Below are 13,271 nucleotides of genomic sequence, written 5' to 3'. Positions count from 1 at the left end.
ATGGAATACTACGTGGCAATGAGAAAAAATGAAATATGGCCTTTTGTAGCAACGTGGATGGAACTGGAGAGTGTGATGCTAAGTGAAATAAGCCATACAGAGAAAGACAGATACCATATGGTTTCACTCTTATGTGGATCCTGAGAAACTTAACAGGAACCCATGGGGGAGGGGAAGGAAAAAAAAAAAAAAAGAGGTTAGAGTGGGAGAGAGCCAAAGCATAAGAGACTGTTGAGAACTGAGAGCAAACTGAGGGTTGATGGGGGGTGGGAGGGAGGAGAGGGTGGGTGATGGGTATTGAGGAGGGCACCTTTTGGGATGAGCACTGGGTGTTGTATGGAAACCAATTTGACAATAAATTTCATATATAAATAAAAAAATAAATAAAATAAAAAAAATAAATAAAATTAAGTCAACTCGAATGTAAAAAAAAAAAAAAAAGAAAAATAATGAGTATAATTGAGTCAACAAACAAATAAGGGGCAAAGCAAACAATGCTTTATGGTCCTATTGCAGCGATTTTGAATGACCTTGTAAAACTGTAAACACAGGGGTTGGCAGAGTAGCTTAAGAAACAATTAAGCAATGGTTCTGAGAGGGCCAGACCCAAGATGCAAAGGGTAGGCAATTTCTGCAGATGGCAGTGGCAGGCACTTATGAAAGAATGAGGGGAGCCCTGTGAGAACTCCCATCAACTCAGGAGCACCCAGAAATGGCAACACTACCTCCAGGATCTGTTAGCATGGGTATAGATACATGGTATATTTGTTGAAGAAAGGCTAAAAGGGATATATGCTGCAAAAACATTCACAGTTCCCAAGAGAGTTAATCAAGTGTGTACTGTACTTTAATAAGGATGATTTCTTATTCTCTAGGGTGAAGGTGGTCTTCCTGCGAGGTGTTCCTGTTCAAAATGTCCAGGCGAAGTCCATGTCATTGGTGATGGTGGAGGTGAAAAGAAATAACACGTAATTAGAAATGATTCCTTGTTACTTGGTGCAAGATATTCATTTCTCTGCATGGATATGCCCATTACTTCTTTTTATCATTATTAGAATAATAATCACAAAAAGTGGAGTTCTTTTATTCTAGTGAAAGTGGGTTCCAAGCCTAAGAATAAAATCAAAGGCAGTGGTTGTGCAGGGTGCAGGGGTTGCAGAGTACATATTGTCAAAAACATGATACAACTATTGACAGTCACAATCAGGAACATAAATAGTGAAATATTTATGGTTCTATTTCTTACCTAACCATATATATTTCTTGTATAATCACTGATTTTCAATCAAGGTAAAAATTACAAACGATGTACACTTGTGGAGGGAATGAGTTGTATCAGGTCCTTTGCCCCTGATTTCTCTGCCTGTCTTGTCCATTCATCCACCTCTCCAAGTTTTGTAATAATGTCAGAGAGAAAGAAATGGAACTCCTAACTCCCAAGGATTACGGGTGATGTGGACACCACGTCCTGTTTTCCAGGTTAGCTTATAGGTCCTGGATTTCCACTTTGAGATGGACACCTTCTCTGGTTTTACTTTTGTAAGTGAAGTCTCAAGTCTCTAGTGTTACCTTGGCTACCTCTTCCCATAGAATTGTCGTCTGAAAAAGATGTCTTCCTGGAATCCTCAATACTGCGCTCATTTTTCTTTGTATTTAATTCTAGAAATGGAAAATAAAAGGGAGAGAGAAGGGGGGGGAACACTTCTGGGAATGAAGTTTGTCTAATGGTGAAAACGTACAGAGACAGAAATAGAGGATGGGAGTATTGCAACAAGCAATGAACGATGCAGACAGCAAGCGCTCGTCTCTGAACAGGCAGAATGGATGGGAATGGACCTAGGGGACATGAGGAAGTCTCTCTGCAGAGAGGTCTCTGCATCAGTTTGTCATAACCTCTGTAATCCCAGTGTCAGCCACTCACTCTGGACTGAGGGACTCACTGGTTTCTGAGCATCCTTCAGATGCTAGGAGCACTGAATTTTAAGCTGCTAAATGCAAATACTTCCTGGCTTTCCTTTCTTTTTGTTTTATCTCTTGTTAAACACTGTGTACTGAGTTTAACCAAGTGCCATCACTGTGCTCCGTACTCTGAACAGATGATCTAATTTCATCACAGCACAGGGAGAGATACAGGGAACTGAGTAGAAAAGCCATCCCTGGTGTGCTGGTAAATGTTTAACAGTCAGCTCTCCGGAAAAGACTTCCCCCTGATTTGTAGTTTACTGACTTCTATGGGGTAAATGCTCTTACCCCGGAGTCTCAGGATCAGCTCTCAGCTGAAGACTCTGCCAAGAACTCTCTGTAGCTCTCTCCTCTCCATTACTCTGCTCAGGGAACTCCAGTCTCCCTGGACCTGTACCTCTCTTTTCAATTCATGGGGACTGCTGGGCTCCTCCTCCTGACCTTGCATCCTGGAAAAGCTCCCCAGGCAGTATGTTGAGGCCTTCATTGGGCTCTTCTCATTTGTCTCCCCTATCTCACGGATTATCTTCTCTCCTTGCTTCTCTCCTTGATGCCTCATACCTGAAACCTTTTGTTTTTTTTTTTTTTTTTTTTTTTTTTTTTTTTAGGCAGGAGGGTGAGTCTGGTCCTTGTTACCCCAATGTTGCTGGAAGAGGTAGTTTTCCTCTTTGATTTGTAACCCCATTTTGATCACTTACTTAATTCTTCTCTATAATACATCTATTTCTGGTTCATCAAGCTAATTTCCTAACACCAGTACCAATGCTGTGTTAACTTCCGAGACTTTGTGATATTATTCCTTAAAAGATTAGTAACACCCTATATTCTCTTTTAACTTTAGAAGTATTTATCTCTCTAGATGGACCTCGGAATCATTGTGCAAAGTTCTCCCCAACCAACACTCAATTGCCTGGCAAGTTTTTGGTAACATTTTTATTATAATTCCACAAAACTTATACATTAATTTCAGAAAAATTGGCACCTTTGCAATATCAACCTTCCTCTATAAAAACACGACATAGTTCTCTTTTTGTCAAATCTCCACGTCACACAATTAAGGTTATTGTTGCCTTCTTGAATTTGATTTTCTTGTATATTTTCTGGTTAATAAAGTTAGTCTATCTAAGTTAATATGTGAGGTTAGTAAAGTATAATTGAGTTTGTGTCCATTTACTCTGCAGAATCCTTTAATAAAATCAAATAGCTTTTCAGATTTCGTATAGGAGGGTGAGGGGGTTCTAGGTATGCTATCATATCATCTGCAAATAAATATTTTCTATTTCTCTATGTATATCTTTTTATTGCTTTATATCTGAAATTAACTTGAGTTTCCAAATTAATAATTTATAATATCAGAGAGAGTGGGAATCCTTGTTCAAGTTCTGCTTAAAATAGAAATTTTGACTATTTAATAAAGAACAAATAAATATTGAAGCAGAATATTTGAGAATTAGGGATATTTACTTCATTGAAATTAAGAATACGTGACTCACTTGTTAATACCGGAAGAGTGACATTCATACTTTCTCTACTTTTTGTCATCTGTGCCTTTTTCAGCGCTTGTTGGATTTGCCAGTGTTTTGGAGACAATTTCAGCAGAAAAAATCCATATTTCGTGTATTCTCTAAGGAGGAATTCTGTTTTTGCTATCTCACTACTCAAAAGAAACAAAGGTATCATTAAAAATATCCATTGAAAGTATGTTCATTTTTTTAAAAGGTTTTATAAAATCTGTTCCTTTGAGTATATATTTGAATAATAATTTATTTAATAAAAATTGTAAGTACGGTCATATGATGAGATAAGAAAAAACCACGTAGGAATGCTATTTGAATGAAATATGCCATGGATATGCACTCACAGAATAGACTGATGATAGTTTTACTCTACTTATTTATTTCTGAGGGAAATGTATTCAATTTTAGACATAGGAAAAAATTAGAAGGTAGCTAAAGATGGGACTTATGTAAGAAAAATAAAGAAAACGAACACTCAGTGAGCTCCTACTAGGAAGTGGGGGCAATATTCAGGACACACTACAGCTTTAAAATAGGTGTCATTCCTGTCTTTTGGAAGAAGAAATGAATGACGTGCAAAGTCATCTGTCTAGTAAACGGCAGAAGCAGCGCTCAAATCCAGGTCTGACGGACTCAGATGCCCAAGCTCTCGCCAACAAAATCCAGTGACTTGGACTGAAAACCTTTCCCCTCAGCCTCAGATTACTTTCCCATAATTATGTTACAAAGTGGATTCTCAAGGAATGTTTAAATTAACAATGAAGGCCCTCATGAAAGGGAGCTTCACAGTTGTCCTTCGAAGCTTCCTTAATCATCCCCTCTTCGATATCTCTATCAATATTACTCCTGTATCAATATCCTCAGCTTCAGTACTTTTCTCAGTCAGTGCCTTCCTTAAGCCCTGATGTGAGAGTGATATTCAAGAGTCAATAAATGGCTGGCTCACATATCACCAGGTGAAAGATGTTGGGAGCCCCTCATTCTACCACCACTTTAGTTTTAGTCTGAAAGCCACCCAGAAGTGCTACAAGAAACAAGATTCAAATGGCTGGAATTGCACAGCTTCCAAGCAAAAGCTTCAGAACAAGCTCCCTTCTGCCTTGTGAACAGATTTCCAGCCCTACCTGCAGTGGAGGAACTTCCTGGGCGATCTCAGGCCCATAAAGAGAGAAAAGGGAGAGGAGGCTGGGTGACTCAATCAGTTGAGCATCTGACTCTTGATATTGGCTTAGGTCACGATCCCAGGGTTATAGAATTGAGCCCCTCATCGGAGGGAGGAGCATGGAACCTGCTTGGGATTCACTCTCTCCCTCTTTCTCTCTCTGCCCCTCCCTCTCCTCGTGTGCTCTCACCTCTCAAAATAAATAAATAAACTTAAAGAAAAAAAGGCAATAAATAGCAGTTGCCTGCCTCCTCTGTGCTGTTACCAGCTTGTTTTTCATTGCCTTTTACACCTTTCTAGGATGAGGAGACACATAAAAAATAAGCAAGTTCTTTTCAATAAGGCCATTTTGCCATTGTGCAAAAATGCAGTACTCTATGCAAACATAGAGGCTGCTACTCTGGTTCTAGAAATAGAACAGAATCTTCTAATTATGTGATGGAGGAAGGAGGGAAGGGAATTCTCCACCTTGGAATGCCTTCAACTTTAGGCTCCTAAAATAGAAGAGGCTTCTGTAGCCAGAATGTGTTTGAAAACACACATTCTGTTAGTAGCAATTGGTTTCAAAGAAACTACCATCCACTTGTTTATTGTATTTTAGAGAAGGTGTTGTCCTCTTTTCTGAAAAATCTAGGACTTGGTTTTAGAGGAAAGTTAAGCATTAAATCCTCAAAAAGAAAAAAAAAAAAGTTTTAGCATGACTTGATACAAAGGCTAGTGTCTCCTGGGTCATGAAACTACTGTCCAAGAATGATGATAGAAGGAAGCTTCTTTAGATATTTGAAATTAGATCAAATGAGATACACTTGACCACAGAAGAAAACATCTGGGCTTGAAAAAAAAAAAAAAAAGAGTGTGGTGAGTGGTATAATAGTTTTATCCCAGCTTCCGCCTCCTGTAATTTTTGTCATTATAGATCCCAGTTTTTAAATATCGATTCTAGGTTCAACTAAGTGTAAGTATAAATATAAAAAATTTTGCCAATTATAGTTTTAAGATGGCTGTAAAATTGAACCCCAACTTCAGAGATGTTAAAATGTGGGAAGAAAAATGCCTTAGAATGAATGAAAGAGGGCACTGAGAAAATAATTTATGGTTTACTCTTAATGTTGGCTTGCTTCTTTTCAACCAATTTCTAGGTTTTTATATTGACAAGTTAGAGGAACCTTTTCAACCAGAGGTCACTGTACTCTGATACCCAGGCAGAGACAGACGATCCTTGATTAACAGGTTACTTATTTTAAAAATGAAGTCATACTTACGGAATCATCAATAGATAAGGAATATTCCCACCCAGGTCTTGCTAGGCACAAGTAGGTTTCAATGGGGCATGGATATTTGAGAAGGAAAAGATGGCACCCTGGGCTCACCTTTTCACTGCCTGTACCTCCATATTTGCTTTCTTTAGCTCTGCTGTCATTTGGAGTTTGTTTATAGTTTCCTGTGCTGCACTGAAAAGTAACAGAGATTTGTTAGTTTGTTTTGTATTATATTGTGTTCTGAGAAACTAAAAAGAAAGACGGAGGAAAAAAGACAATTTGGCTAGAGTGAAAACACCAACATTTTAAGGGCGTCTACAGATCTCTGGTCATTTTCTCGAAGGAACTCTTCAAAGGCCATGGCGTCTTCTTGGAGCTTTTTTTCTGCTTTTATGAGTTGCTGTTCCTTCACTGCTATGAGTTTTTCAAACTTTTTAATTGTATTTCTTTTGGTTGAGAGAGCATACTAGGAATGTTGAAAACAGAAGTGCAACATTATTCCACATTTCTAGCCTGTTGCAAGTACATTTCTTTCAAAGTAATTTTTTTGTTAAGTTTATTTATTTATTTATTTATTTAGAAAGAGAGAGCAAGCATGAGATGGAGAAAGGCAGAGAAAGAGAGAGAGAAAGAGAGAGAGAGAGAGAGAGAGAGAGAGAGAGAGAGAAACCCAAGCAGGCTCTGTACCTTCAGCGCAGAGCCCGATGTGGGGCTCGAACTCATGAACCATGAGATCATGACCTGAGCTGAAATCAAGAGTTAGATGCTTAACCGTTTAACCGATGGAGCCACCCAGGTGTTCCCCCATTGCTGCTACATTTCAATAGTCTCATAATAAAGGGTAAAATAAATTGCATACTAAGTGATCACTTGTATTAGAAATAAAAGCATGGGGGCTCCCAAGTGACTGTTGACTGAGTGTCGAACTTCAGCTCAGGTCATGATCTCATGCTTCCTGAGTTCGAGTCCCACATTGGCTCACTGCTGTCAGCACAGAGCCCACTTCCCGTCCTCTGTCCCCCTCTCTCACTGCCCCTCCCCCACTCATGCTCTCTCCCTCTCAAAAATAAAAACAAAACATTGGAAAAGAAATAAAAGCATGCCAAGTCTTGAGACTATATAGCCTTTATCTCATGAGGGAATTTATTTGGGGACCACCAGGAGACTGTTTCCTTTCTTTCACTTTTATGAAGAGCTCAGTATTGTTCCCAAATGGCTGTGCCCCACAAATCAAAAGTAGCTGCATATCCCCTCAGGCTCTATGCTAAGAAATAAAAATAAAAATGAAAAAAGCTACATGTCCCTCCAAAGAGCAGGTCCATCTGGTACTATCCACAATAGCCCTCCAGTATTTCTGGGCATTGAGAAATTGTGCTGTCTGTAGTCACAAAGTCTCCTCTATTAGGAAGTAGCAGGAAAGAATCAGGTTTCCCTGCCATGCCTATAACACATTTCTCCAAGCTGCCCAAGGGTAGGGGTGTTTAACCAGTCTCCAAGAGCCCTGTTTAGATCCCAAAATAAACTTTGACATCTAGGTTTTATTTTTTTAGTACATAATATAAGAATTTGCTTGGGTTTTTAATGCCGTGCATGAAAAAGAAATTATAAAGTCACATAATAAAAATGAATTTAAAATATTTAAATGAGGAGATTTTAAAGAAATATCAATAATTACCCCAGATTTATAACAAAACAAATTTCATTCATTACTTGACTTGACAAGTATTTATTGAGTGCCTACTGTGTGCTGGGACTGTTTCAAGTGGTGCTAACAGAGCAATGAACAAAATAAACAGATTTGCTTTTATGGGATATACATTCCAGTGGAGCAGGGAGTCCATTACAGGGGGATAAGTGGTCCAATGGGCAAGGGGGGCAAAGGCAGAGGGTTGCCATTATGTAGAGCCAAGAAATGCCTCCCTGATTTGGTGAAAATTAAAGAGAAACTGGAAGGAAATAGGGACCAAATCAGGGGGATATGTGAGGCAGGAATGTTCCTCCCAGAAGGAAGAGCCTTCTGTGCAAAGGCCCTGAGGCAAGGGCAAGATTGGTGTGTCCTAAGAACAGCAAGGAGGCCAGTGTAGTTAGAGGAGAGTGAGCAAGGTGGGGAGTGGTAGGAATGAGGTCAGAGAGAGAGAGAGAGAGAGAGAACAAGCCAGGGACAGATAATCACTAGAGGTCTTCAGCAGAGGAGGGTCATGTGTGGAGAAAAGACTCCTACCGCTGTGTGAACAGACTGAGTGTAGGGAGCAAAAGCGGAAGCAGGAGACCAGTGTTCAGAAGTTATAACAGTAATTTGCACAAGAGATATTGGTGACGTGGACTACAGTTGCAGCAGGGGAGGTCATGAAAAGTAGTGTGATTATGGATATATTGGGAAAAATATATTTGAAAGTATATTTGGAGCTGGGTTGTAAGTAGGAGAGTTGAGGATAGCTTCAATATTTTTGTCCCAAGCAACTGGAAACGTAAAATTGCTACTCACTGCAATGGGATCACTACATGAGATGGAGATTTTCAGGGGTAGAGAAGACTATAGAAGGGACAAACTTTTGGAAAGTCTGAGTTTGTGAAGTCTGAGGTGCCTATTGGGCATCCAAATGGAGCCGTTAAGAACCGTAAGTTGCCTTTGTAAGTCTGGAGTTCTGGGAAGAGGATCAGGTAGAGAAATAAATTTGCAAGTTGTTAATAGGGAAGCGGGATTTAAAGCCATGGGCCCTGAGGGGTGTAGATAGAGCACAGGGTGAGGAGTGAGCCCTGGGGCACTCCAACATTTGGAGATTGGAGAAAAGAGGAACCGGAAAAGAAAACTGTGAAGGAGTGAGCAGCCAGTGATGAAGAAGAACTAAGAGACAGTGGGTATTGGAAACCAACCCAAAAAAGCATTTCAAGAAAGAAGAAATGACCAAATGACCTAAGTGCTGCTGACGGGAAGTAAAAGGAAGACTGTGAAATGACAAATTGAACTTGGCGATGGGAAGGTCACTGGTAACCTTGACAAAGTAGTTTTGGTGGACTGATGAGGACGAAAGCCCAACTGGAGTTGTTTAGGAAAGGATAGGAGGGACAGTAGCTCTGGAGACTGTAGTGGAAAAATAAAATGTCAAGGTGAAAATTTGGCAATGCTACACAAGAAGTCTTCTATGTGACTAATGGAAGGAAGAAAGAAATTATTTTTACTACCTCCAGCAGAAACCTGTCTCTCTGGTCATTAATAAATTCATGAATGGTCCTTTTTGCGTCTGCACCTTCAAAGAAAATGGGAATAGACTTAGGTTTAATTCATTATCCCTCAAAAGCCTGTATAAAACAAAAGCCATGTAATTAAATCACTGTATACAGTATGTATCTGACTTTAAAAAATCATTATACCTTCAAATAAACATTTTTCCTAATCACTCAAAAGCTGATTTCATAATAGTAACTATCATTTATTTTATGCCCATCATATTCCAAGAACTTTATTAGACACTTTATTTTTTTAATGTTTATTTATTTTGAGAGAGAGAGATTGTGTGTGTGTGTGTGTGTGTGTGTGTGTGTGAGCTGGAGAGGGGCAGAGAGAGAGGGAGAGAGACTCCCAAGCAGGCTCTGCACTGTCAGTGAGACCATGACCTGAACCAAAATCAAGAGTGGGACACTTAACCAACTGAGCCACCCATTTGCCCGTTGGCAACTTAAATAGATTACTTTATTTAATTTTAACAATAACCCCAATGAGGTACATATTTCTATCCCCATTCTATATGTGACCTCAGAGATGTCAAGATACTTGCCCAAGATAATAGAGCTAACATGTGGTGGAATGGGCATATGACTCCTCAGCCTGTGCTAAAGAAGACTGAGCTGTTTTAAATCTTAGTGTTTTGGCCAATCTAGCTATAAAACTGAAGTCCTTTGGCAAAATATTCTTGGGGGTCACAAACCAAATTTACGGCAGGAAAGAAAAAGATGACTACCTTTACCATCTAGCAATCAAAAAGATCAGTTTCCTTTCAAGGTTTCTTCGTTCTAGAAAAATTATACACAGGCTGCATTTCAATAATGTTCACTTCATGAAGAACCACCAGAATGTGGTATAGAACAGTCTTTTGATTAAAATGTAAATAGAAGTAGAAAATAGTGTTTTTCTGTTTGTTTTTAAAGTTTATTTTTGAGAGAGAGAGCACGAGCTGGGGAGGCAGAGAGAGGGAGAGAGAGAGAATCCCACAGGGCTCAAACCCATGAACCGTGAGATCATACCTGAGCCAAAGCCAAGAGTCAGACACTTAACCGATTGAACCACACAGATGCTCAAAAAAATCTTGTTTCCCAAATGACCAGTGAGCCTGTACTGCATGCACTAGGAAGGAAGCCCACAGTCTTGGACCGTATTCTGCCTCTGCCTCTGCCTCTTACTAGCCATGAGGATGTGAGTAAATTACTCACCCTCTCCAAGCCTCAGTTTTCCCATCAGCAAAAATGAGGACACTAATTGTGGTAAATTGTATTATTGTTCCAAACTATTTTCTGCCCCCCTCTGTAAGAAGATTATCTCCCCCCTACCACCCCACCCTGCCCTGTATCAGGCTTGACCATTGACTGGATTTGGCTCATGCAATACAAGAGGAAGTGATCTGTGATGCTTCCAAGTACAAGTTTTAAGAACCACCACTGGTTCTCTCTTTCTCCTTCTGCAATAACTCCAGTAACATATCAGACACGGGTTGTTCCTTCAGTGCAGGACCCAATGAAAAGCACCAAAGTTGAAAGGTGAATGAGAAATAAACTTCTGTTGTCAGCCACTGAAATTTAGAAATGGTTTATGACCACAGCATAAAGTAGCCTAATGGATCATTACTATAATTTCTACCTCATGGTGGTGTTGCGAGAAGGAAGTGAGGCAACATGCTAAGAAACACATCATAGCTTCTTAATCGCTAGCTATTATTAAAAATACAATTAGAACGAGTAATCACTTAATTTTCCCAGGTCAGTAATAATAGCAATTATGATTATTATAATCATTAATAGTTCTGTGATTATGGGTAACAAACAACAAGATTTGGAGTCAGACATTGGTTTGAGTTCTGTTCCACCTAGTGACCTTGAATTAGTGATTCAACCTCATTGGGCAATTTTCATCAGAGGAGGAGAGGAGGCAAAAATATCTAACAGCATTTGGTTGAGGATTAAGTAAAATAACATATGTGAAAGGAATAAGCACTTGGTTATAACATAGTTTTCTTTTTAATGCATAAACAAATTGATTATGAAAAATCCTCAACATTCATAAAATTAGAGTCATAAAATGAACTGCCATGTACCTATCACCTACTTCAACACAATCAACATTTTACTAATCTTGTTTCATCTCTTGCCACCCCTCACTTTCCCCCTCACTGGAATTTAAAAAAAAAATTGTTTTATGTTTATTTACTTTTGAGAGAAAGAGAGAGAGAGACAGAGACGTGAGCAGGGGAGGGGCAGAGAGAGAGTGAGACAGAATCCGAAGCAGACTCCAGGCTCCGAGCTGTCAGCACAGAGCCCGATGCGGGGCTTGAACTGACAGAGTGAGAGATCATGGCCTGAGCTGAAGTGGGCCGCTTAACTGACTGAGCCACCCAGGTGCCCTGCCCCTCACTGGAATATTTTAAAACAAATCCAAACCATTGTTACCACTGGATCCATAAACCCTTTAGTATGTAACTCCAGATAAAAGAGTCTTAAAACATAGTCATAATACAACTATCATACCAAACAAAATGAACAATTCCTTAATATCATCTTTACCTACTCTGGGTTCAGATTTCTCCAGTTGTCTTAAAAATAACTTTTTAGAATTAAAAAAGTTAAAATATAAACAAAGATCAGTTTGGTTGGCATAAGTCCTAAAGTCAATTTTTTATGTATAACTTCCATCCCCATCCCCCCATAAACACTACCTTTATTCCATGCCATTTATTGGTTTAAGAAACCAGATCAATTTCCCTGTAGAATTTCCTTTATAATGAGATTGCATCCTCATGGTATTATTTAACATGTGCTCAATCTCCTACGTTTGTTTGATTAGATTCAGTCTCAATTTATTTAAAAAACATTTTTAATAGAAAAAAAGCATGAAAGTGCTTACTGTAGCTTTGATTTGGTCACTTGTGATGGGTCAGATGAATTGGAATCAATTTCAACATCAAAAAAAACCATCTTATACTGTCCTTTCTGTTTTTTCACCAATAGAATTTATTAGAAACATTTCAATAGTGTATGACACATCCTATCTTTTCCTTTTGTCCTCGCAGAGCACAGATCACATGAAAGGAATGATTTTTTTTAATCAGGAATTTTGGAGACAAATTCTGTGTATGCTAAACTTATACAGAGACTGATAAATATTAAGTCTAGAATTCAAAGAGAAATGCCAAAGTATGTAGGAACAGATACTTTTTTTCTAGCTGTATTGAGATATAATCGGCATATAACATTGTTTCAGTCTAAAATGTAGAACATGGGGGCGCCTGGGTGGCGCAGTCGGTTAAGCGTCCGACTTCAGCCAGGTCACGATCTCGCGGTCCGTGAGTTCGAGCCCCGCGTCAGGCTCTGGGCTGATGGCCCAGAGCCTGGAGCCTGTTTCCGATTCTGTGTCTCCCTCTCTCTCTGCCCCTCCCCCGTTCATGCTCTGTCTCTCTCTGTCCCAAAAATAAATAAATAAAAAAATAAAATAAAATAAAATGTAGAACATGATGATTTGATACACATATATTATAAAATGATTGCCATAATAAGATTAGTTAACACACCTTTTACCTTACATTACTCCCATTTTGTTGTGGTGGTGGTGAGAACATTTAAGATCTTGGCAACTTTAAAGTATATGATGCAGTATTGTTAACTGTAGTCCCCATGCTATACGTCAGATCTTCAGAACTTACTTATCTTATAACTGGAAATTTTTACCCTTTGATCAACATCTTGCCATTTTCCCGACTCCCCAGTCCTTGGCAATAACCAATCCACTCTGTTTCTATGAGTTTGGCTTTTTTAGATAAAAAAAAAAAAATTCTATACAGTCCTTTTAGTAAATATTATAGTCATGCTTACCACCTTAGGCTGCTTTAACATGATACTATCTGGCTGACTTGGTGTGATTTTATTCTTCCACGCCTAAATAGACTGGTTGTAGTGGGTTTCCCATTTTGGCTCTTCTAGCTATCTGGAAGGTTTTTGACAAAGAGGCCACGTATGATAAAACCCTCCCGGAAGCACTAGTGTTCCTCAACGCCGGAATACCTCATCACTCACTGGGGATGTGGTCATGAGGTGTCGCCCTTTGAGAGTAAAACCAAAGTCAAGCTGCCAGCTGCATTTAGGTGGAAATGACACATCTATTATGCA

The 13,271-nt window shown here is 39.2% G+C and overlaps 1 protein-coding gene across 1 annotated transcript in view; it reads right to left on the bottom strand.

Moving 5' to 3' along the window:
• Nucleotides 1-13,271, bottom strand: part of CCDC38 (coiled-coil domain containing 38) — a 59,379-nt gene that overhangs the window by 29,752 nt on the left and 16,356 nt on the right. Inside the window, exons 5-10 of the mRNA XM_040491168.1 lie at nucleotides 9,084-9,148; nucleotides 6,203-6,366; nucleotides 6,012-6,092; nucleotides 3,456-3,616; nucleotides 1,579-1,659; nucleotides 847-904 (exon numbers count right to left, since the gene is read on the bottom strand). Of these exons, the coding sequence (XP_040347102.1) occupies nucleotides 847-904; nucleotides 1,579-1,659; nucleotides 3,456-3,616; nucleotides 6,012-6,092; nucleotides 6,203-6,366; nucleotides 9,084-9,148 (610 nt within the window). The remainder of the gene's footprint in view (nucleotides 1-846; nucleotides 905-1,578; nucleotides 1,660-3,455; nucleotides 3,617-6,011; nucleotides 6,093-6,202; nucleotides 6,367-9,083; nucleotides 9,149-13,271) is intronic.

Source organism: Herpailurus yagouaroundi, unplaced genomic scaffold (assembly GCF_014898765.1).
Source record: "Herpailurus yagouaroundi ecotype Mexico unplaced genomic scaffold, PumYag 182, whole genome shotgun sequence".
Taxonomy (NCBI): Eukaryota; Metazoa; Chordata; class Mammalia; order Carnivora; family Felidae; genus Herpailurus; species Herpailurus yagouaroundi.
Note: the sequence above shows the minus strand (reverse complement) of the source record. Positions and strands in the feature narration are given on the sequence as shown.